Here is a 25,667-nt window from a genome sequence, read left to right on the forward strand (position 1 = left end):
CGCATTTTAATCCTGTGTTCTGCTCTTTTGCTGGACAAGACAAAACTCCAGACCCAGAGTCTATGACAATATAACTGTTTAAAATTTTGTTTTTCATTTTGATTATATTTAATTGATTCCATCTCCATGATGAATATGAATTTTCCTTTCTAAATCATTAACCACTCTGAACAAATAAAAATTGTATTATGTCACACTAAACCATAAAGAATTTACAGCCAACAAGAGGAATTAGAAGAATATCATACAACACAAATATATCAGAAACATAAAAAAAAAAATTCCAATTACTAAAATGCAAAATATAGTCAACATATAATTCAAAATATTCCATTTTATTAGAAATCAAATAAGTGCAAGTTGAAATACTTGGATGTTATTTATAATTAATGCAAGGCTACATAAGTTGTTTTTAATACTATCCTGGAGATCCTATGCTGGAGATTTTGTTTAAAAAACATTTTTTTTAATGTTTCATTTTGAGAGAAAGATAGACAGAGGGTGCATGGGGGAGCGGGGAGAGAGAGGCAGACACAGAATCCGAAGCAGGCTCCAGGTTCTGAGCTGTCAGCACAGAGCCTGACATGGAGCTTGATCTCACAAACCATGAGATCATGACCTAAGCTGAGGTAGGATGCTCAAGTGACTGAGCCACACAGGCACCCCTGGAGATTTTGTTTTAAATAGTCATTTATGCACAGAGGTACCAGTTATATACATTTGTTATACCATATGTATAGACAATTTGATAATATGTATGAAGAGCTTTAAAATGACACAGAGAAAGGCTGGGAAAATGACAGAGTAGGAGAACACCAAGCTTGCCTCCTCCCATGGATACAACTAGATAACATTCCTATCAGTGTAAATAACCCAGAAAAGACCTGAAAACTGGCAGAATAAACTCCACAACAAAAAGTAGAGAAAAGGTCACATCCAAGAAGGTAGGAAGGGAAGTGATGCATATTTAGAGCAAAACAGACCATGGCCATCCACGATGGCGAGGGAGCCAATGGTGTGGAAAAGGGCAAGAAACAGACTATCACACTGGGGAGCCCCCAAGGGGAACACAAATCCCCATAAATTTGGCTTTAAAAGCAAGAGGAGCCAGGGGCGCCTGGGTGGCTCAGTCAGCTAAGAGACCGACTCTTGGTTTCGGCTCAGGTCATGTTCTCACATTTCGTGAGTTCAAGCTCCGCATCAGGCTCCACTAATAGTGTGGAGTGGGGTTCTCTCTCTCTCCCTCTCTCTCTGCCCCTTCAGTGCTCTCTCTCTCTCCCTTTCTCTCTCTCTCTCAAAATAAATAAATAAACAAAAACAACAACAACAACAAAAACAAAAAAGCAAGAGGCTGAATCTTGTGAGTTCTTACAACTGCTGGGATTTAAAGTCTGAAATTTTAAAAATCAACAGGCTCTGCTATGGGAGAGCTTGGAGGGTGATAGGAATCTGAGTCCCTGCCCTTAAAGAACAGCAAGACAACTACCTGAGATACAGCATGGAAATAGCAGCTTGAAAAATGTCTGGTACATACAGGAGGGAGAATTATTACTCCTATCACAGCAGGTACCACAGAGGCAGGGATTACAGGAAAACATCTCCAGAAACAAAGGAGCCATTTCCCTCCCCTGCCTCGCAGCGTAAACACATGGCCACCTATAGGATACAGCACAGCAACAACATTCCCTCCCTAACTTGTCTATACCAAGCCCTGACCCCCCCCTATCTTTAGTGGATCTGTTCTTTCTAGTCATACCTGCCATGTCCCTACACTGTGGGGCTCTTCCCCCAGAAGACAGGTGCAAACCCCACGGAAACCAGGTCACTTACCAAAGCATTTTGCAGGGCCTAGGTTCTGGCAGCAAGGTTGGCAGGCCTCATTTTGCAAGCAGACCAGCACACATTTTGTTAAAATGCGCTCTGCCTAGACCCAACTAAACAGTGCCCATAACAAGCAAAGAAACCCTGTGAAAATGCCTGGACTGAAGGAAAAAGTGGTCAGAATACAAAAACCGCCACAGGATACACACATAGGAGACACTCCCTGAAGTGCCAGGTTCTGGGAACTGCACTTCAGGACTTCTTCTTTATAAGGCCATTACCTTCAAGAGCAGGAGATATCACTTACTTTCCTAATACAGAAACAAGCACAGAGAGTTAGACAAAATGTAGAGACAGAGGAATATGTCCCAAATGAAAGAACAAGACAAAACCACAGCAAGAAACCTAAGTGAAACTATATAAGTAATATGGCTAATAGAGAATTTAAAGTAATGATCATAAAGATACCCACTGGACTTAAGAAAAGAGTGGAGAACATCAGTGAGACCCTTAATGAAGAGATAAAAAAGAACCAATCAAAGATGAAGAACACAATAACAAATTAAAAGTATACTTGACAGAATAAATAGCAGGCTAGAGGAAGCATAGGAACAAATTAATGACCCAGAAGACAGAGTAATGGAAAGGAATCAAGCTGAGAAAGTGACAGAAAAAAGAATTATACGAATTGAGAATAGTCTTAGAGAACTCAATGACTCCATCAAATATAATAACATTTGCATTAAGGAGATCCCAGAAGAAGAAAGAGAGAAAAGGGGGAAGAAGATTTATTTGAAGAAATAAAAGCTGAAAACTTCTCTGGTCTGGGGAAGGAAACAGACACCTAGATCCAGAAGGCACAGAGATGCCCCCCTAAAATATCAACCCAAGGAGATCCACACCAAGACACAGAGTAATTAAAAAGGCAAAAAAAAAAAAAAAATAGTGATAAAGACAGAATTTTAAAGTCAGCAAGAGAAAAGTAGACAGTTATATACAAGTGAAACCCCATAGAGCTAATAGTGAACTTCTCAGCATAAACTGTGCAGGTCAGAAGGGAGTGGCATGATATATTAAGGGAAACATCTGCAGCCAAGAATACTCTATCCAGAAAGGCTATCATTCCAAATAGCAGTAGAGACAAAGAGTTTCTCAGACAAACAAAAACTAAAGGAGTCATGACCACTAAACCAGCCTTACTAAAGAGGACTCTGAGTGGAAAGGAAAGACCATAAGTAAGAGTATGTAAAATAGTAATCACAAAATCAGTAAAAACAAGTGTTTCCATAAAAAACAGTCCAGGGATTCACAAAATAAAAATATAAAATATGACACTATACACACAACTAAAACATGGATGGGAGAGGAGTTAAGAATGAGTTCAAACTTAAGCAACCATAAATTTGATATACACTGCAATATGCATAAGATGTTATATACAAACCTCATGGTAACCACAAATCAAAAACCAGTAATAGATACACAAAGAATAAAGAGAAAGGAATCCAATAGATATGCGAAGAATAAAGAGAAAGGAATATCATCAAAGAAAGATAACAAGGTATGAAAGAAGCAAGAGAAGGACCAGGGAAAATCTACAATAGAAATCATAAAACAAGTACCAAAATGGCAATTTGTACAATCTATCAATAATTACTTTCAATGTAAAGGGACTAAACACTCCAAAGAACAACACAGGGTAACAGAGTAGATTAAAAACCAAGACCCATCTATATGCTGTTTACAAGAGACTCATTTCAGACCTAAAGACACATGCAGATTGAAAATGAGGTGATAAAGAAATATTTATCATGCAAATGGATGTCAAAAGAAAGCTGGGGTAGCAATACTTGTATTAGACAAAATAGATTTTAAAACCAAGACTGTAACAAGAGACAAAGAAGGGCACTATATAATAATAAAGGGGACAATCTAACAAGAAGATACAACAATTGTAAATATTTATGCACCCAACATGGAAGTACCCAAACACATAAAGCAGTTAATAGAAAACATAATTGAACTAATATATATTAATACAGTAATAGTAGGGGACTTTAACACTCCTCTTACAGTGGCAGACAGATCAAACAGAAAATCAACAAGGAAACAGTACCTTTGAATGACACACTGGAATAGATGGATTTAACAGATATATTCAGAACATTCCATCCTCAAAAGCAGAATACACATTCTTTTCAAGTGCACACAAATACTCTCCAAAACAGATCACTTTTAGGCAACAAACCAAGTCTCAACAAATTAAAAAAGATCAAAGTCATACCATACATCTTTTCTGACCACAACACTAGGAAACTAGAAACCAACCACAGGAAAAAATCTGGAAAGACCACAAATACACAGAGGTTAAATAACATGTTACTAAACAATGAATGCATTGACTGAGAAATCAAAACAGAAATAAATTACATGGAAACAAATGAAAATGAAAACAAAAGGATCCAAAATCTTTGGGATGCAGCAAAAGTGGTTTCAACCAGGAAATATACAGCAATGCAGGCCTACTCAAGAACCAAGGAAAAAATCAAATAGACAATCTAACTATACACATAAAGCATCTATAAAAGAGCCGCAAACAATATTTAAAACCAGGAGAAGGAAGGAAATAAGAAAGACTAGAGCAAAAATAAATGATACAGAAACTAAAGGAAAAAAAATGAACAAACAAAAACATTTGAACAGATCAATGAAACCAGGAGTTGGCTTTTCAAATGATCAACGAAATTGATAAATCTCCATCCAGGCTCATCAAAACGAAGAAAAAAGGAAGAGAGGACTCAAATAAACAAATCATAAATTAAAGAGGAGAAGTAACAACCAACACCACAGAAATACAAATAATTTTAAGAGAATATTATGAAAAATCATATGCCAACAAATCACATATATCCTAGAAGAAATGGATACATTTCTAGAAACATATTACCTGCCAAACCCAAAACAGGAAGAAATAAAAAAATTTGAACATCTCAATGACCATCAAGGAAACTGAATCAGTAACCAAAAACTCCCTCTGCCCCTCTCCCACTCACACACGTGCACTCTCTCTCTCTCATAAATAAATAAACATTAAAAAATATATTTAAAAAACCTCCCAACAAACAAAGTCCAGGACCAGACTTCTTCAGAGGTGAATTCTACCAAACATAAAAAGAAGAGTTAATACCTAATCTTCTTGAACTATTCCAAAAAATAGAATATGAAGAAAAACTTCCAAATCCATTCTGTGAGGCCAGCATCACCCTGATACCAATATTAGACAGCACAAAGAGAGAGAGAGAGAGAGAGAGAGAGAATGAATTACAAGCCAGTATCTCCAATAAACACAGATGCGAAAATTCTCAACAAAATACTAGCAAAGCAAATCCAACAATACAGTAAAAAAAATAATTCACCACATCAAGTGGGATTTATTCTTGGAATGCAAGGTGTTTAATATTCAAAATCAATCAACGTGATACATCAATAAGAGAAAGGGTAAAAACAATTTCAAGAGATGAAGAAAAAGCATTTGACAAAGTACAACATTCATTCATGATAAAAATCCTCAACAAAGTAAATTTAGAGGGAACATACCTCAACATAATTAGGCCTTATATGAAAAATGCACAGTGAACATCATACCCAATGGGGAAAAACTGAGAGCTCTTCTCCTATGGTCAGGAACAAGACAAGGATGTCCACTCTCACCACTTTTATTCAGCACAGTACAGCAATCAGACAACAAAAGGTCAGAGCAATCAGAAAACAAAAAGAAATAAAAGACATCCAAAATTTTAAGAAAGAAGTAAAACTCTCACTATTTGCAGATGACATGATACAATATACAGAAAACGCTGAAATTTCACCAAAACAACACTAGTTCTGATAAATGAATTCAGTAAAGTCACAGCATACAACATCAATGGGCAGAAATTCTATATACTAATAATGAAGCAGCAGAAAGAGAAATTAATAATCCCATTTACAACTGCACCAATGATAAGATAACTAAGAATAAACTTAACTAAAGTGGTGAAAGACCTGTACTCTGAAAAGTATAAAACACTGATAAAAGAAATTGAAGATGAAACAAAGAAATGGACAAACCATACTCATGGATTGGAAGACCAAATATTGTTAAAATGTCTATACCACCCAAAACAATCTATACATTTAATGCAATTCCCATCAAAATACTAAGAGCAGTTTTCACAGGACTGTAACAAGAAATTCTAAAACTTGTATGGGGCCACAAAGACTCCAAAAAAGCCAAAGCAATCTTGAAAAGGAAAAGCAACACTACAGGTATCACAGTTCCAGACTTCAAGTTATATTACAAAGCTGTAGTAATCAAAACAGTATGGTACTGGTACAAAAATAAACACATAAATCAATGGAAGAGAGTAGAAAACCCAGAAATCAACCTGCCAATTATATGATCATTACTTTTCAACAAAGGAGGAATAAATATACAAAAAGTCTCTTTAACAAATGGTGTTGGGAAAACTGGTCAGCTACATGCAAAAGAATGAAACTGAGTCATCCTTACACCATACACAAAAGAAACTCAAATGGTTTAAAGACCTAAGTGTGAGACCTGAATCCATAAAAATCCTAGAAGATGGCATAGGCAGTAATTTCTCTGACATTGGCCATACCAGAATTCTTCTAGATAGGTCTCCCAAGGCATGGTAAATAAAAACAAAAATAAACTACTGGAATTACATCAAAATAAAAAGCTTTCGCACAGTAAAGGAAACAATCAACAAAACTAAAAGGCAATCAACTGAATGGGAGAAGATATTTGCAAATGGCATATGATAAAGGGTTAGAATTGCAAAATATATGAACTGATAGAACTCAACACCCAAAAAACAAATAATCCAATTAAAAATGGACAAAAGACATGAACAGACATTCCTGCAAAGAAGACATAAAGATGACCAACAGACACATGAAAAGATGCTCAACATCATTCATCATCAGAGAAATGAAAATCAAAACAACAAATAAGATATCACCTTACACCTATCAAAATGGCTAAAATAAAAAACACAAGAAACAACAGGTGTTGGCAAGGATGTGGAGAAAAAGGAACCCTCTTACACTGCTGGTGGGAATGCAAAATGGTATAGCCACTATGGACAATAGTATGGAGGTTCCTCAAAAAGTTAAAAATAGAACTACTCTACAGTCCAGTAATTGCACTACTGGGTATTTACTACCAAAATACAAAAGCACTAATTCAAAGGGATACATGCACCCCTATGTTTATTGCAACATCATTCATAGACAAATTACGGAAGGAGCCCAAGTATCCATTGATAGATGAATGGATAAAGATGTAGTGTGTGTGTGTGTGTGTGTGTGTGTGTGTGTGTGTGTGTGTGTGTGTATATATATATATATATATATATATATATATATATATATATACATACAGTGGAATATTATTCAGTCATAAAAGGGAATGAAGTCTTGCCATTAGCAACAACATGGATGGAGCTAGAGAGTATCATACTAAGCAAAATAAGTCAGAAAGACAAATACAATAATTTTACTCTTATGTGGAATTTAAGAAACAAATGAGTAAAGGAAAAAAAAAGAGAGAGAGAAACCAGGAAACAGACTCTTAACTACAGAGAACAAACTAATGATTAACATAGGGTGTGTGTATGGGGGGGGATAGGTAAAACGGGGGATTAAAAAACATACTTATCATAATGAGCACCAAGTAATGTACAGAACTGTTGAATCACTATACTGTATGCCTAAAAATAATATAATACTATATATTAATAGTGTAATTAAAATAAAAAACCTAATATAAAATAAAATAAATTGACAGAAAAATAGTGCTTAGGAATTCATACACATATATTTACATATGTAAAAAACATGTCTTAATTTACATATAAACATACTGATAAGATAAATATGGGTGATTTAGATTCTTTCCTTTCTCTTTATCTGATATTTTATACAGGAATATAAATTAAATTTTAATCAATATTTTTGTTCAAAATGCTGTAAGCAGCATTTGTGAAAAATTCTTACTTGTAGGCTTCTAGGCTTGCTTCATCATTATGAATATCTTTTTCCATGTCTTGTTTCATTTGTTTAGCCTTCAATTTGGCATTCTTATAGTTTTCTATAGCTTCTGCAAGTTCTTCCTGAATTTGTTTGTATAATTCCATTACCTAGAAATGAAAAATATTATTGTTAATATATACACTTAGTAATTAAAAGAATCAAGCAAGAGTAAGATCAGAGAAAAGACTTAAATTTAGAGTTGTTCTGATTTTTTTTTTAAAGTTCTTTACATCAGTTTCCTCCCATATGTAGTCTATTGAGCACAGTAAAGTTTCAGGTTTGCATTAGCCTGAAAGACATCAATGCTAGAAATGTATAAAAGTTACTGAAGAAAATAACTTCAATATCCCAGGTAACATGAGCAAAATAAAAGAATTATCTTTTCACCTATAGGAGAATTGCTACTTTTTGCTATTTTTATCACTGAGACAATATTACTTCATTGTAGAAAAACCAGAAAACACAGATGGAAAAATAAATAAAATCACCTGTAATTCTCTCAGGAATAACCACTATTAATGAAAGGGTCCAAAATATTCCATTGTTATTGTTTTTATTAATTATCAAATATAAACAATCTCCCTTCTCTCTCCATTTCTCCCCTTTTTTTTTTTTTTTTTTTTTTTGTCACTGCTGGAAAGTTAGAGGGAGAGGAAGAGAAAGCACTAGGGAGTGAACAATCCTTTCCCCAGTGGGTAAAGTGGTGGACTGAAATGAAGCAAGTGCCTCCTGGAAAAAGCAATAATGTTCATTAATTTCTAGAATAGCACAGATGGTAGTAACCTCTACAAGACTCCCCTTTAGGAACAGGAGTCTGGGCATATGTATCTTAGCAGAGAGCAAGGAGTATGCAGGGACGATGAGCTAAGCAAACAAGAGGTCAGGAAACATAACAGAATTCCTAATATCAAATATCCCATGTCCAACCTGTCAGTACCTTTAGAAGAGGTAACCTGTAGGCATTGCTGGGGTGGTGGGCTCCCTGTTGGGAACGAGACAAATTCATCTCAAGGGCAAGCTCTGGATTGGGCCCATGTGGCACTGGCATATCCTTCCCCCATTGATACTCCAGCCGATTGTGTAGAATACTCTTGTGGCTCTATGGTGTTATGGGGCCAAGCTGCTTGATGAATTTGAAGGCAACAATGAGGCTGTGAGCTTGATTTGCAAGTAGCTATGCACTAGGGCTCAAGTACATTGGCTAGAGGTCTTGCATCATTTAAGCAATTGGTTATTTCAACAGGCCTCTAGCCAGGACCTCAAAACTGAGTCAAGACAGGGGCACCTGGGTGGCTCAGTCAGTTGGGTGTCCGACCTCAGCTCAGGTCATGATCTCAAGGTCCGTGAGTTCCAGCCCCACATTGGGCTCTGTGCCTGGAGCTCAGAGCCTGGAGCCTGCTTCAGATTCTGTGTCTCCCTCTCTCTCTCTCTCTGCCCCTCTGCCCCTCCCCCACTTGTACTCTGTCTCTCTCTGTGTCTCAAAAATAAATAAATGTAAAAAAAAAAAGTTTTTTTTTTAAAAACTGAGTCAAGACAGCAGAATAAAACAAAACAAATTTATATGATAAATGACTATAAACAAAACACTACATTATACTCTCCCCTAGCAATCACAATCTGTTTTCTGTCTTACAGACTTACGTATTCTGGATTTTCCATACCAATAAAATCATAAAGCATGTGATCTTTTGTATTTGGCTTCTTTATTTAGCATAATCCTTCAAAGTTGATTTATGTTGTGACATGTATCAGTATTTCATTTCCTTTTATTTCTTCCTATGGTATAGATATATCACATTTTGTTTGGTCGTTAATCCGACGATGAACACTGGGCTATTTCCACCTTTTGGCTAATATAAACAGTGCTGCTATGAATATTTATGTAAAAACTTTTGGCTTTGTTCTTTAAATATCAGTTTTCAATTCTTTGTGGTATATAATCCTCAAGAGCAGAACTGCTGCTAGAGCATATAGTAATTCTACGTTAACCCTTTTGAAGAAATGCCAAAGTCTTCCACAGCATCTGCAACCATTTTATTTTCCCACCAGCAAAGTACCACAGTTCCAATTTTCTCCACACAGACACCAAAACTTGTTATTTTGTTGTGAGTGGTATCACATTGGGGTTTTTGTTTGTATCTCCGTAATGACTAATGATGTTGAGCCTCTATCGTTTCATACATTTGCTGCCCATTTGTATGTATGTCTTTTGGAGATAATCTATTCAAGTCCTTTGCCCACTCTAATTGGGCTGTATGCCCTGATTTGTCGCATCTAAAAAGTTCTTTATATATTTTAGATACTATGTCCTTTCTGAATGTATAATTTACAATTGTTTCTCTCTCATTGTTTTTGTTTTTGTTTTTTTACTTTTTTGATAGTACCCTTTATCTTTTTTGCTTTTTTAATTGATATATAGTTGACACCCAAAGTTAAATTACTTTCAGGTGTATGACATAGTGATTCAACAAGTCTATACGTTATCCTATGCTCACAAGTGTAGCTGTCACCATACAATGTTTTTACAATATCATTGACTCTACAACCTATGCTGTACCTTGTATCTCAGCGACTTATTTATTCTGTAAATGGAAGCCTGTACCTCCCATTCTTCATCATCCACTTGCCTATCCCTCTACCCCCACCCCTCTGGCAGCCATCAGTTTGTTCCCTGTATTTACAGGTCTGTTCCTGCTTTCTGTTTGTTGTATTTCTCGGATTCCACATAGAAGTGAAATAATACAGGATTTGTCTTTCTCTGACTGGTTAATTTCACTTAGCATAATATCCTCTAGAGGTCCATCTATGTTGGTGCAAATGGCAAGATCTCATCATTTTTATGGCTGATATTCTACTGTATATACATGTACCACATCTTCTTTATCCATTGATCTATCAATGGACACTGAGGTTATTTCCCTATCTTGGCTAATGTAAATAATGTTGCTATAAACACAGGGGTGCATATATCTTTTTATAGGGTTTTGTTTTCTTGGGGTAAATACTCAGTAGTGGAGCTACTGGATCATACGGTATTTCTATTTTCAATGTTTTGAGTAACTTCCATATTGTTTTCCACAGTGGTGTCCCAATTTATGTTCCTACCCACAGGGCATGAGGGTTCCTTTTTCTCCATATCCTTGTCAACACTTGCTCCTTTTTGTCTTTTTTATTCTAGCCATTCTGACAACTATAAGGTGATAACTTATTGCAGTTTTTTCACTCCCCTGATGATTAGAGATGTGAAGCATCTTTTCATGCATCTATCGACCATCAGGATGTCTTCTTTGGAAAAAGGTCTATTCAGGTCTTCTGACCACCTTTCAATTGTATTACTTGTTTTTCTGGTGATGAGTTATGAAAGGTCTTCACATATTTTGAATATTGACCTTTTATCAGATACTGATGGTGCCCCTTAAGCACAAACGTTTTTCATTTTTTAAATAAGATACAATTAACATATAAGTTTCAAGTATAAAACATAATTATTCAATGTTTCTCTATATTGTGAGATGATCATCACAGTAAGTCCAGTTAACATCCATCACCACACATAGCTAGATGTTTTTTGTGATGAGAACTTTTAAGATGTACTCTCAGAAACTTATAAATATGCAGTACAATATTATAACTATAGTCACCATTGCTACACATTAAATCCCTCTGATTTATGTATTTTATAACTAGAAGTTTATCTATTGACTCCTTTTTCATTCATCTTCTAACCCCTGCTGCCTGTGGCAACCACCAATCTGTTGTCTATGACTATGAAATTGTATTTTATTTTGTTTCTTTTGATTCCACATATAAATGAGATTATATGATATTTGTCTTTCTCTGTCTGACTTATTTCGCTCATCATAATGTCCTCACGGTCCATCCCTGTTGTTGCAAATGGCAAGATATCATTCTTTTTTGGCTGAGTAAAAATCCACTGTATGTATATACCACATCTTCTTTATCCAGCCATCCACTGATAGACACTTAGATTGTTTCAATATCTTGGTTATTATAAATAACGCAGCAACGTACCAGGGGGTGCACATATGTTTTCAAGTTAGTGTTTTTCTCTTCTAACAAATATTCAGAAGTGAAATGGTTGAGTTATATGACAGTTCCATTCTTAATTTTCTGAGAAACTTCCATACCGTTTTCCACAGCGGTTGCACAAATTTACATTCCCACCAACAGTACACAAGGGTTCCCTTTTCTCCACATCTTTACCAACACTTATTATTTCGTGTCTTTCTGATAATAGCCATTCTGACAAGTATGAAATGATATCTTACTGTGGTTTTGATTTGCATTTCCCTCATGATTAGTGATGCTGAGAATCTTTTCATGTACTTGTTGGCTATCTGTATGTCTTCTTTGGAAAAATATTTATTCAGGTCTTCTGCCCAATTTTTTTTCAGGTTGTCTCTGCTAAGTTCTTTATTTCAGATATTAACCCTTTATCAGATTTGTGATTTGCAAATATTTTCTCCCATTCAGCAGACTGTCTTTTCATTTTGCTGATGGTTCCTCTTGCCGTGCAAAAGCTTTTCACGGTGATTTAGCCCCACTTGCTTGTTTTTGCCTTTGTTAGCTTTGCTTTAGGTGTCAAATCCAAGACAGCAAGTAAAAGGAATAAACTAGATTTCTCTGTATCAACAATAGTTTGATATCTTAAAAAAATCAGATTAAAAAACAACTTGCAGAAAGTTATACGTTTGATACTATTTAAAGAATGAAAAAGAAACCATGTTTTGTGCTAAAATACATATATATGTATAAAAATATACAACTTTCACCTAGAAACAGAATTTCATGATAAGGTTGTCTTCAGAGAGCGAGGGAGGAAAATGGACTGGTTGAGGAAAATACAGAACACATTTAGCAACTCTAAATAATCAAAAGTAATGGCAGGTATAAATGTGCTCACTTAATGGCAGGTATAAATACTTTATTTTTCTATACTTGCTCATTTAATGGAAGGTATAAATATTTTTCTATAACACAATCCCACAATAAGAGTGTTAAATATTAACTAATCATTGAAAATATTTTATACTTTATTATCATAAACAATGAAAGTGAATGATATATATTTGCCTTCTTCTGCAATTCAATTTACAACTTCAAATATTACCATGTTGTTTTAAATCTCCAAAATTTTATTAATAAGTTGACTATTACCCCTAAGTATAAAAGTATACTTATAACCCTAAGTATAAAAGGAAAGAAGACACAGTTTAAATGAATATCAAATGACTGTATTGTGTGTAGTATAATATTCCTTTGGGAAATAAGTAGCAGGTCAATTTTCAATGAAAATGAAACATTTAAAGATGCTAATTTCTTTTAGCTGAAACATTTTTTATAACTATCTATAAATCTATAAGATACATATTCATTAATTTACCTCAAATTTTTTTAGATACAATTCTTTCAGAGCTTCAAGTTCTTGGTTCTGCTTTGAGTTAATTAGAGGACCGCGTGCATTCATGTAGTCTGTGTCTGCTTGAAGCTTTGCATTAGCTTCTTCCAATTTCACCTTTTGTTCCTCAAAATGTTTTAGCTGATAAGCTCTATCTTCAAGATGCCATCGTAATTCTACAATATCTCTCAAATAGGCCTCATGTTCTAGACATACAATAACAAAAGAAAATCTGATTTTAAAACAAAAGCTCCAGAAGGCAATCTTTATTTGTAAAAGAGAAATATGAAATACTTTAGATTCCAAAATTACTTATCTGTGAAGCTTCCTAAATTTAATATGAATTATTTTAGTATTGCCTTATAAAATATATTGCTTTCATCATTTATCATCAAAGGGATTAAAATATATGTATTATAAGATAATAACTGTACAAATCCTGCTTATAACAACCAATGTATATACAGGGTTACATACAACCACTCTATGTAATTACAAAATGAGAAAAACTGCAAGAGTAGAGGCCTTTAAAATCATCTAGAAGTAAAACGATGAGATAGGAGTTATAAATATCAGAAAGAAAAAGGAAAAAAATAAGTACGATTTTCTGTTGATACAATTATATATCAAAACACAAAAGAATCAACTAAAACTTACAGGTCAGTAATATGAGCTATTAAAAAAGTGGCTATAAGCCATATTTAAAAAGTGGCTATAAGCCATATTTTTTTTTTTTTTCAACGTTTTTTATTTTATTTTTGGGACAGAGAGAGACAGAGCATGAACGGGGGAGGGGCAGAGAGAGAGGGAGACACAGAATCGGAAACAGGCTCCAGGCTCCGAGCCATCAGCCCAGAGCCTGACGCGGGGCTCGAACTCACGGACCGTGAGATCGTGACCTGGCTGAAGTCGGACGCTTAACCGACTGCGCCACCCAGGCGCCCCTATAAGCCATATTTAAAAAGTGGCAGTAAGTCACTGAGTTCCAAAGCATTTGTTACAAAGAATTATTATGGTAATATCTGACTAATTCACATGACAAAACAATGCAAAACAAAATTAGAAGATTTAACATTGTGTTATTACTGAGGTCTTCTTCCACAGTAGAAGCATTCTTGTGAGCATTTATATGGGACACAATTATCTTCCTACTCCATCCTTTCTCCAATCATAGGGAAGTACCAATGGAGCCAGGAATGTAGGTTAAGGGAAAGACAGAGAATCTAAAGAAACAGGTACAATGAGAGTACCAGGGGAATCTGAGTCATTAGTTCATTTGTGCTTTCAGACGCTGCTTGAGTATAATAAATATAGTATATGTACTCTCCTTTATTTTTTTAAAATTTTTTTAATGTTTATTTATTTTTGAGAGAGAGAGAGAGAAAGAGAGAGAGAGCAGGAGAGGGGCAGAGAGCAAGGGAAACACAGAATCTGAAGCAGGCTACAGGCTTCCGGCTGTCAGCACAGAGCCCAATGCGGGGCTCGAACTTGTGAACTGCAACTTATTTCTGGTTATCTTTTTTGATAGGAAAATGAAAAGACATTTGCTAGATTATTGGCTGCATAGTGCCAGTGGCTGTCATTCTGGGGAGGAGGATGCAGTGACCAAGTAGGGTTACAAATACCACACCCTCATTCTTCTCCATTATCTCCCTTGGTCTCTTACCACTGACCCGTTGGTGGCACTAGCAGGAAGCCAGAGTACCAAAAATATCTTTGATGCAGTCTATTATGAATAAGCTTCATGGACCAAAACACAAAAGATACAAGCGTGAGCAGGCTGGTTAGGGGGATGGATGGATCTGGAGGAGTTACCACAAGATATCTAGACAAATTGAATGTCCTTAATTTTCTTAAAATTGTAAGTAGAATTTTTTATAATAAATTATCCAAAATTCTTTAAACATCATATTTAATATTAAGGCTGTTAAGGAGATTAAAACTTTTTCCTGTCACATAAATTGGAGACTTTGAGAATTTAAAGACTACATGAATATATAATTCTAGAACCTGTAAAAAAAAATCATAAAATTTAGAAATTATATCCTAAATATATCAATATGAAGGCAATATATTCCTGAAAGCACATAGTTTTTCAGGAATACTTTATAAATAGGAGGTACTTAAAAACTACATAGTAATAATGACTTTAAATTTCATTGCATATGTTAGCCACTTAAATAAAATAAAGCAGAAGAACATAAATTTGTTTTTTAAGTAGATTTTTAATAGTTTTTAAAAGATCTTTAAGTAGCTCTTTAAATAAAAGACAGCCCAAGCAATAAATTATCACCAATGGCAGGAATATATTCCATCACTGAAAATGCATTTATAAAGTTTCTAGAATGTCCACACATGTATCTCAATTTAGTTTTATTTTGGCAATTCCTTAAGTAGAACTTCATATAAACCACAAACTACAGTATGCACTCTTATAAAGGCTATATGAGATTATACAGAAATCAGCAAAATATTAAACAAAACCAGCTCCCACTGATTTTTCTACTACTAATGACAAGGAAGGGCTTCCAAAACATTTTCAAAAATTGCAGATGACTCCCTGTGGATGTGAATATGAATCTGCTCAAGACCCTACTGGAATCCAGAATTTCCCAGAATTCCCATTCCATTCCGACCATATTGTATGGTTTTGGTTGTCTCTAACATACCAATATATATGCATGTATGGATTTACAAATTACATAGCTATGCTATTATATTAGTAGAGTATGCACATTTTAAATTCTATTCAAAAACCTTGTTAATCAGAACAAACTAACTCCAAGCCTGAATAAAACATCTGTAGAAACTAAATATATTGTAAAATGTATTACTTTAAATGCATGGGTAGAAAAATGTCTATCTGAGTTTAGAGCAATTTTGCATAATTTTTGGAATTAACTCTTTAGTAAAGGGTAGCAAAGTGCATAGACAAAGGCTAAGTTAAATTCATCCAGTCTAGGCTCTGGGAAATTTCCTGCTTCTTGAGTTCTGCTCCAGAAGGGAGTAAACAAATGGTGAGGTCAATCTGTGAGCTCAGTATTACTTTAAAAGGAGGAAATACTCATTAAACCTACATTTTATTTTATTTTATTTTATTTTATTTTATTTTATTTTATTTTATTTAAATAACGTAATTTAGGAACCACTGGATACTGTATTTTATTTGGTGCAATAAAAGCAAAATTAAAAACCCAAATAATCAAGAAAGAAAATAAAAAGAATAAAATTTTAAAATATAAGTAAAAGTTCTGGGGTGCCTGGCTGGCTCAGTCAGTAAAGCATGCAACTCTTGATCTCAGGGTTGTAAGTTTGAGCCCGACATTGGGTGTAGGTATTACTTAAAAACAAAATCTAAACAATGTGTTAATGGAGTACCTGGCTGACTCATTTGATAAAGCATGCGACTCTTGATTTTAGGGTTGTGAGCTCAAGCCCCACACTGGGTGTACACATTACTTAAAAAAAATGTTTTAACTATATATAAATATATATATGTATATTCATATATATGTATGTGCACACACACGCACGTGCGCGCACGCACACACGCACACATATATATATATGAATATATAAGTTATTTATTTTGAGAGAGAGAGGAAGAAATAGCAAGCGGGGGAGAGGCAGAGAGAGAAAGACAGAATCCCAAGCAGTCTCCTCGCTGCCAGACAAAGCCCAACGCAGGGCTCAAACCCTCAAACTGCAAGATCATGACCTGAGCTAAGATCAGGAACCAGACACTTAGGGGTGCCTGGGTGGCTCAGGTGGTTGAGCATCCAACTTCTGCTCTGGTCATGATCTCACAGCTGGTGAGTTTGAGCCCCGTGTCAGGCTCTATGCTGACAGCTCAGAGACTGGAGCCTGCTTCAGATTCTGTGTCTCCCTCTCTCTCTGCCCCTCCCCTGTTCGTGCTCTACCTCTCTCAAAAATAAACATTAAAAAAAATTTTTTTTTTAAAAAGACAGGCATTTAACTGACTGAGCCACCCAGTCACCCCTATAAATAAAAGTTCTAACCCTTTTTCGCAACTCCCTAAAATGTATACACACTACTATTTTAGAAGACATATAACAAAGGTGTACGTAAGTATTCTTTTTGACACATAATATTATGTCTCAGGATGATAATGGCCCCCTTTTCCTCTCAAAAGTGCCTTAACTTAAATGATAGGTTTTTGAGTACCCTAATATAATCTACTTATAAAGCATGTAAATACTGAATTAAAAATTTTAACTGAATTAAAATTTATTTATAAACAAATTCCAGTCTCAGAAATTGTGTAGTCAGGCATGTTTGACAGGCATGTTTGGAGAATTAAAAAATCAAATGCCTTTAGATTAATACTTTGCCACAGGTCTTTTACTCTTTAGTCTAAAAAGACAGTGTTTCCTTTCTAAATATTTGTTACTTACCCCTTGGAATCATCTCAAGTCTTACTGCCTGTTAAAAGTTCTTAATGAAATATACTACTGAATTGTCAAAAGCATATTCATGTTGCTAAAATATCACTTTAAAACTCTTTTATTTTCCCAGATTTAAATATGTGGCCAATGACAATAACTGGAAATCACTCAAATTTCTAAATTTCAAGTACTCAAACAATGTAGTCATCATAGGAAATGTGCCAAATGTCTGAATGCCACCCTTGAGTACCATAAATACTATGGAATTTCCAACAAACACCAAACCAGGGAAGGTCCAGGTTTGCTCAGTGCAGTCCCAGTTATATACTTGAATTCAGCATTATCATCAATAGCATCTATCAAAATTGCACTAATTTAGATACAAAACAATGTGGTCACTGTTGATTTTTTTCCCCAAGTTTCAACTGATTATGCCTCTTCAACAAAGTAAATAGCAACATGAAAAAAATCCTTATTATTACCTTTCTGCACAGCTAGTGGGATTTCTTGAAGTCTCCAAATTGACCAAGAATCAATTTTCATGTGAATCTTTTTCTTTCTTGACTTTTGTCGTTTTAAAGCTTCTTCAGCTTCTGCACGGTCAGTTTCTAGACTTTTAATGAGATGAATGGCCTCTGATAGCAAGATTTCCATTTCCTGCTTTAATTCTGGACACCTTTCATCTTAAAATAGAAATATGTACTCACATATATTAATGAATAAGGTTATAAACTAGGTGGTGGGAACATAGGTACTATCATATTATTACTGTTTTTTAATATTTATATGTTTAATAAGAGAATTTTAGAAAAATGAATTGGCCTTTTAAAGACAGCTCTATTATACCAGAATCCTAACATTAATTAAAACCTTTGAAGACAGATTTTTAAGTGAACATTTTATAAAATAATTAGAATAGCTAAATCTCAAGCAATAGCTTTATGTATAATATTTTACCTAAAGAAAAACTGCTTTATTCACAAGCTATATTATAGAGCTTTATTTTTAAATTATGCTTGTGTTTCGTTTCCTCTCATTCTATGACAAAAGCAAATAACAATGATTACATCAGACAAAGACTGAAAATCCTCAGATGGTTCCTAGAAATAAGACACTTTATTCCTTATCAGATAATAGCATCCCTAGTTAGCCTTGCCAGGAATTCATTGCTTCCAAATTCTGTTTATTCAGTTATAACACAAATTAACTCCTGTAATGAGATATATTTGTGATTCCTGGTTCACAGCTCTGAAATGCTATGGTTTAATGTTAACGGAATGATTAACATGGGTATTCATTCATCTATTTATACTAGAAACATGTAGAGAGCCTGTTACGTTCTAGGCAATATGTTCTCTCCCCAGAGATAGAGCAGTAAGGAAGATGGATACGGGTTCCACTCTGGTGAGATTTATACTCGTAAACAGTGACTTTTGCCAAAATGTGACATGACAAGAAGACATAAACAAACACAAAGTGTCAAGAAAGGCAAAGCCTCAAAGAGCTGAGGCTAGAGGAAAAACAGTAAAACTGGAAAAAGAAAAAAGACAACTAATAGACCTCTGTTTTATTTTGTTTTACTTTGGACAATAAAGCAATAATTTTCTGCTAGAAGACTGTATTAGACATTGGTTTTAAGTGCGAGCTCAGTAGCCACACAGTTTCTACTTCTAACCTAGTAGGCCTGTCAAAGAAATTCAGCATGCTGGCTGAAAAGAATTCTTGAGAAACAGGATTCTCTACTGTAATGCATAAAAATTAACTTTTCAATGGATTGGCCCTTTGTCTGGTCCCTACTTTGGTTTATTGTCCTCTGTTTTCAAATTCTACCACCTCCTGGATACGTTATATTCTTTTTTTATTTTAAATTTTTTTTTTTTAACGTTTATTTATTTTTGAGACAGAGAGAGACAGAGCATGAACGGGGGAGGGGCAGAGGGAGAGGGAGACACAGAATCGGAAGCAGGCTCCAGGCCCTGAGCCATCAGCCCAGAGCCCGACGTGGGGCTCGAACTCGCGGACCGCGAGATAGTGACCTGAGCCGAAGTCGGACGCTCAACCAACTGAGCCACCCAGGCGCCCCTGGATACGTTATATTCTTAAGTGTCTGGGTATTTTTACGACAACATACACAGTAAACACTGTATTCTCCAGCTCACTTATGATATATTCAATTCCTATAACGAGATTTCAGTCTGAAATGTGTGATGAAATTAATGCCACGTAAAATTAGAGCACATCTCATGCAATATAAATATGTTTTGGCAAACATGTCTATCATGTTTGCACAAGATGTCTTTTGTACTGTTTCTATGATAGCATCCTAAAATAAACGCTGTTTATAACTTGAGATGCCTCCAATTCATTGTATTTAATCTACCTCTCAATTTTTTTTCAGAATACCATTTCAATTAGTTTTACTGTTTCATACTAAGTGAGCAACCACTTGCAATTTTTTTTAGCACAAACACCTAATTACAATAAATCCTCCTCAACTTGACACTGTGTTATACTCTGGGAAAAAAATGTGTGAGTTCACAATAAACATAGCTGTTTCACTGGTATGTTGTGGTCCTTAATATATTAATCTTTTCTTACAACATTTGTCATGTGCAAAACTAAGAAGTAATACATGAGCTTTTTTTCCCTTCAGTGTAGATATAAATATATGAAATGTAAACAGTAAACACAGATCTTCACTATGAATGAGAGTTTTGAAAAACAAAGTATTAGTGCTTTTAAAAAGTCCTGAATTCATGAGGCGTTTGGGTGGCTCAGTCCATTAAGTGGCCAAGTCTTGATTTCAGCCCAGGTCATGATATCATAGTTCGTGGGTTCAAGTCCCGTGTCTGGCTATGCACTGAAAGCATGGAACCTGCTTGGGATTCTCTCTCTCTCTCTCTCTCTCTCTGCTCCTCCCCTGCTTTCATGTTCTCTCTCAAAATAAATAAACATTTTTTTTAAAGTCCTGAAAGCAGGGGTGCCTGGGTGGCTCAGTCGGTTAAGCCTCGGACTGTGGCTCAAGTCATGATCTCACAGTTCTTGAGTTCGAGCCCATATTGGGCTCTGTGCTGACAGCACTGAGCCTGGAGCCTGCTTTCGATTCTGTGTCTCCCTCTCCCTCTCTCTGCCCCTTCTCTGCTCACACTCTATCTCTCTCTCAAAAATAAATAAACATTTAAAAAAAAAGTCCTGAATTCATTAGTTATCTCTCATGAAAGGAAAATGTTTAATAAATCTTTATGGTAAAGGTAGGAAGAGGTGTTTAATATAATATTAAAACTATAGAGGTGCCTGGGTGGCTCAGTCCATTAACTGTTCAACTCTTGATTTCAGTTCAGGTCATGATCTCACGGTCATAAGATCGAGCCCACCTAGGGCTCTTGGTTGTACATGGAGCTTGCTTAAGATTCTCCATCTCTCTCTCTCTCTCTCTCTCTCTCTCTCTCTCTCTCTCTCTCCCTCTGTCCCTCCATTGCTCACGTGCGCATTCACTTGCATGCACATTCTCTCTCTCTCTCTCTCTCAAAAAAATACATTCAAATATGCTGAAGTATTTTTAACAAAATTTTATTCCAGTATACAAATTGTTGTACATTTTGTAAACTGTGATAAGATATTAATCTTAATTTACATATATATACATAAACACACACACACACACACATAGCAGAGCCTCTATGTCCAGTATGGTAGCCATGAACCATATGTGACTATTTACATTTAATGTAACTTAAAATTAAACTGAAAAGTTAAATTCTTCAGTCTCCCTAGCTACATTTCAGGTGGTTAACAGCTATATGTGGCTAGTAGCTACTTTACTGGATGGTGGAAATAGAGAACACTTTGATTATCCCAGAAAGTTCTACTGGACGGCCTTGAAATACAGTTAGCTTCTTGAGAGGTAGGAAGGGATCATTATTTACTTAGGATCCAGTATATGGTATAGCAAATATTTGTTGAATTTTGTTGTTTAATCAAATGATACAGAAGGCTCTTTATTAGATATGCACAAGAATTATAAAACTTTTAAAAATGATTATGGTGATAATTAAAAATATTTAATTTTTAAACATAATTTCACTTATCTAAGTATGGGGTATAATTTTACCTCTTTCTTCTTCTGGTTTGACCTCTTTCATTGGTGTAGCAATACTCCAATCTTCCTTCCACTCTTTTGTGGAAGAAGTTCTGCTCCTATATAAAGGGAAAGAAGCAACTAATTAATAAAGAACTGTTGTACTTAAACTCACTAAGCAAATTTTAGGTGATTCTCTTACATTAACTTTTAAATGTTTGTGGGGAAACTTACTATGCATGCTAATGCTACTATATAGGAGAGCAATATAGCAAAAGTCTGATACATAATGGGCTTGATAATTCATGGTAAATTAATAGACATTTAAAATCTGTCACAAATGACCTGAAAATATTTCAGGGGTTATTAAAACAGTTCTTTTTTAAAAGTGAAATTGGTAAGGCACTTGGGTGGCTCAGTCTTAGGTTAAGCATCTGACTCTTGATTTCAGCACAGGTCATGGTCTCATGGTTCATAAGATTGAAATCCTGCATCAGACTCTGTGCTGACAGCCCAGAGCCTGCTTAGGATTCTCTCTCTGCCCCACCCCAGCCTGTGTTCTTGATCTCTCTCAAAACAAAGACATAAACTTGAAAAAAAAAAAAAAGGGAGAAATTGGTGTTTCCTGTAGAGTGTTTTATCAGAATAAAAGGGGAGTTTATTGAGAATAATGTGAGAGCTCTTTCTCTAACTCCAGTTTAGCAGTTTCTGGGACACCAATATAAATTCCAAAACCAAAATTGCTACTTCAGATTTGAAATTATAAGGTGTTTGCAAAATGTCCAAATTAGTATGTTATTTCTTTTCCAAAGAATTTTTCTAGGTAAAGTTCTCTATATTGGATAATACAGAGAGAATATATAGAGAATTTGATCCAATTCTAGAATCCAGACTAGTTTTCATTGTATTTAAAAAGAAGTCTTTTTCCTTTGATAAAAGTTATAAGAAAAACAGTTATCAACAACAAACACGGGAGTTATTTTCATGAAATTATTGTCTTATTAAATAAGTATCACAAATTAAATCATATCAAATTAAATCATAATATAAAATAACACATATTAATTTTTAAATATAACAGAATATAATATTCTAATATTTCAATTTTCATACAATTAGAATCATAAAATATTACATGCTGCTTTAGTTACATGACATTGTTACAGACACTGTAACATTCTTAGTCACATGGCGACATATTTCCGATGACTGCGTATTATGTATTTCCTTGTTCCACAATTTATTTAAGAAAGCCTGTTTGGCTTCTCAAAAATAAAAGGGAGATGGCCCAAATAGATAAAATCATGAATGAAAATGGAATTATTACAACCAATCCCTCAGAAATACAAACAATTATCAGGGAATACTATGAAAAATTATATGCCAACAAATTGGACAACCTGGAAGAAATGGACAAATTCCTAAACACCCACACTCTTCCAAAACTCAATCAGGAGGAAGTAGAAAGCTTGAACAGACCCATAACCAGCGAAGAAATTGAATCAGTTATCAAAAATCTCCCAACAAATAAAGAACCCAGGACCAGATGGCTTCCCAGGGGAGTTCTACCAGACGTTTAAAGCAGAGATAATACCTATCCTTCTCAAGCTATTCCAAAAAATAGAAAGGGAAGGAAAACTTGCAGAATCATTCTATGAAGCCAGTATTACTTTGATTCCTAAACCAGAGACCCAGTAAAAAAAAAAAGAGAACTACGGGCCAATATCTCTGATGAACATGGATGCAAAAATTCTCAATAAGATACTAGCAAATCGAATTCAACAGCATATAAAAAGAATTATTCACCATGATCAAGTGGGATTCATTCCTGGGATGCAGGGCTGGTTCAACATTCGCAAATCAATCAACGTGATACATCACATTAATAAAAGAAAAGATAAGAACCATATGATCCTGTCAATCGATGCAGAAAAGGCCTTTGACAAAATTCAGCACCCTTTCTTAATAAAAACCCTTGAGAAAGTCGGGATAGAAGGAACATACTTAAAGATCATAAAAGCCATTTATAAAAATCCCACAGCTAACATCATCCTCAACGGGGAAAAACTGAGGGCTTTTTCCCTGAGATCAGGAACACGACAGGGATGCCCACTCTCACCACTGTTGTTTAACATAGTGTTGGAAGTTCTAGCATCAGCAATCAGACAACAAAAGGAAATCAAAGGCATCAAAATTGGCAAAGATGAAGTCAAGCTTTCACTTTTTGCAGATGACATGATACTATACATGGAAAATCCGATAGACTCCACCAAAAGTCTGCTAGAACTGATACATGAATTCAGCAAAGTCGCAGGATACAAAATCAATGTACAGAAGTCAGTTGCATTCTTATACACTAACAATGAAGCAACAGAAAGACAAATAAAGAAACTGATCCCATTCACAACTGCACCAAGAAGCATAAAATACCTAGGAATAAATCTAACCAAAGATGTAAAAGATCTGTATGCTGAAAACTATAGAAAGCTGATGAAGGTAATTGAAGAAGATATAAAGAAATGGAAAGACATTCCTTGCTCATGGATTGGAAGAATAAATATTGTCAAAATGTCAATACTACCCAAAGCTATCTACACATTCAATGCAATCCCAATCAAAAATTGCACCAGAATTCTTCTCGAAAATAGAACAAGCAATCCTAAAATTCATATGGAACCACAAAAGGCCCTGAATAGCCAAAGTAATTTTGAAGAAGAAGACCAAAGCAGGAGGCATCACAATCCCAGACTTTAGCCTCTACTACAAAGCTGTCATCATCAAGACAGCATGGTTTTGGCACAAAAACAGACACATAGACCAATGGAATAGAATAGAAACCCCAGAACTAGACCCACAAACGTATGGCCAACTCATCTTTGACAAAGCAGGAAAGAACATCCAATGGAAAAAAGACAGTCTCTTTAACAAATGGTGCTGGGAGAACTGGACAGCAACATGCAGAAGGCTGAAACTAGACCACTTTCTCACACCATTCACAAAAATAAACTCAAAATGGATAAAGGACCTGAATGTGAGACAGGAAACCATCAAAACCTTAGAGGAGAAAGCAGGAAAAGACCTCTCTGACCTCAGCCGTAGCAATCTCTTACTCGACACATCCCCAAAGGCAAGGGAATTAAAAGCAAAAATGAATTACTGGGACCTTATGAAGATAAAAAGCTTCTGCACAGCAAAGGAAACAACCAACAAAACTAAAAGGCAACCAACGGAATGGGAAAAGATATTTGCAAATGACATATCAGACAAAGGGCTAGTATCCAAAATCTATAAAGAGCTCACCAAACTCCACACCCGAAAAACAAATAACCCAGTGAAGAAATGGGCAGAAAACATGAATAGACACTTCTCTAAAGAAGACATCTGGATGGCCAACAGGCACATGAAAAGATGTTCAACGTCGCTCCTTATCAGGGAAATACAAATCAAAACCACACTCAGATATCACCTCACGCCAGTCAGAGTGGCCAAAATGAACAAATCAGGAGACTATAGATGCTGGAGAGGATGTGGAGAAACGGGAACCCTCTTGCACTGTTGGTGGGAATGCAAATTGGTGCAGCCGCTCTGGAAAGCAGTGTGGAGGTTCCTCAGAAAATTAAAAATAGACCTACCCTATGACCCAGCAATAGCACTGCTAGGAATTTACCCAAGGGATACAGGAGTACTGATGCATAGGGGCACTTGTACCCCAATGTTTATAGCAGCATTCTCAACAATAGCCAAATTATGGAAAGAGACTAAATGTCCATCAACTGATGAATGGATAAAGAAATTGTGGTTTATATACACAATGGAGTACTACATGGCAATGAGAAAGAATGAAATA

General features: G+C 35.3%; 1 protein-coding gene across 6 annotated transcripts in view; it reads right to left on the bottom strand.

Annotated features, from left to right (window-relative positions):
* CCDC178 (coiled-coil domain containing 178) overlaps window positions 1-25,667 on the bottom strand; it is a 434,788-nt gene that overhangs the window by 327,385 nt on the left and 81,736 nt on the right. For all 6 annotated transcript variants that reach the window (XM_060613562.3, XM_060613563.3, XM_060613559.3 and 3 more), the window contains 4 exons: window positions 21,854-21,939; window positions 18,225-18,425; window positions 13,322-13,542; window positions 7,882-8,024 (listed from right to left, as the gene is read on the bottom strand). In XM_060613562.3, coding sequence (XP_060469545.3) covers window positions 7,882-8,024; window positions 13,322-13,542; window positions 18,225-18,425; window positions 21,854-21,939 — 651 coding nt within the window. The remainder of the gene's footprint in view (window positions 1-7,881; window positions 8,025-13,321; window positions 13,543-18,224; window positions 18,426-21,853; window positions 21,940-25,667) is intronic.

Source organism: Panthera onca, chromosome D3, assembly GCF_046562875.1.
Source record: "Panthera onca isolate mPanOnc1 chromosome D3, mPanOnc1 haplotype 2, whole genome shotgun sequence".
Taxonomy (NCBI): domain Eukaryota; kingdom Metazoa; phylum Chordata; class Mammalia; order Carnivora; family Felidae; genus Panthera; species Panthera onca.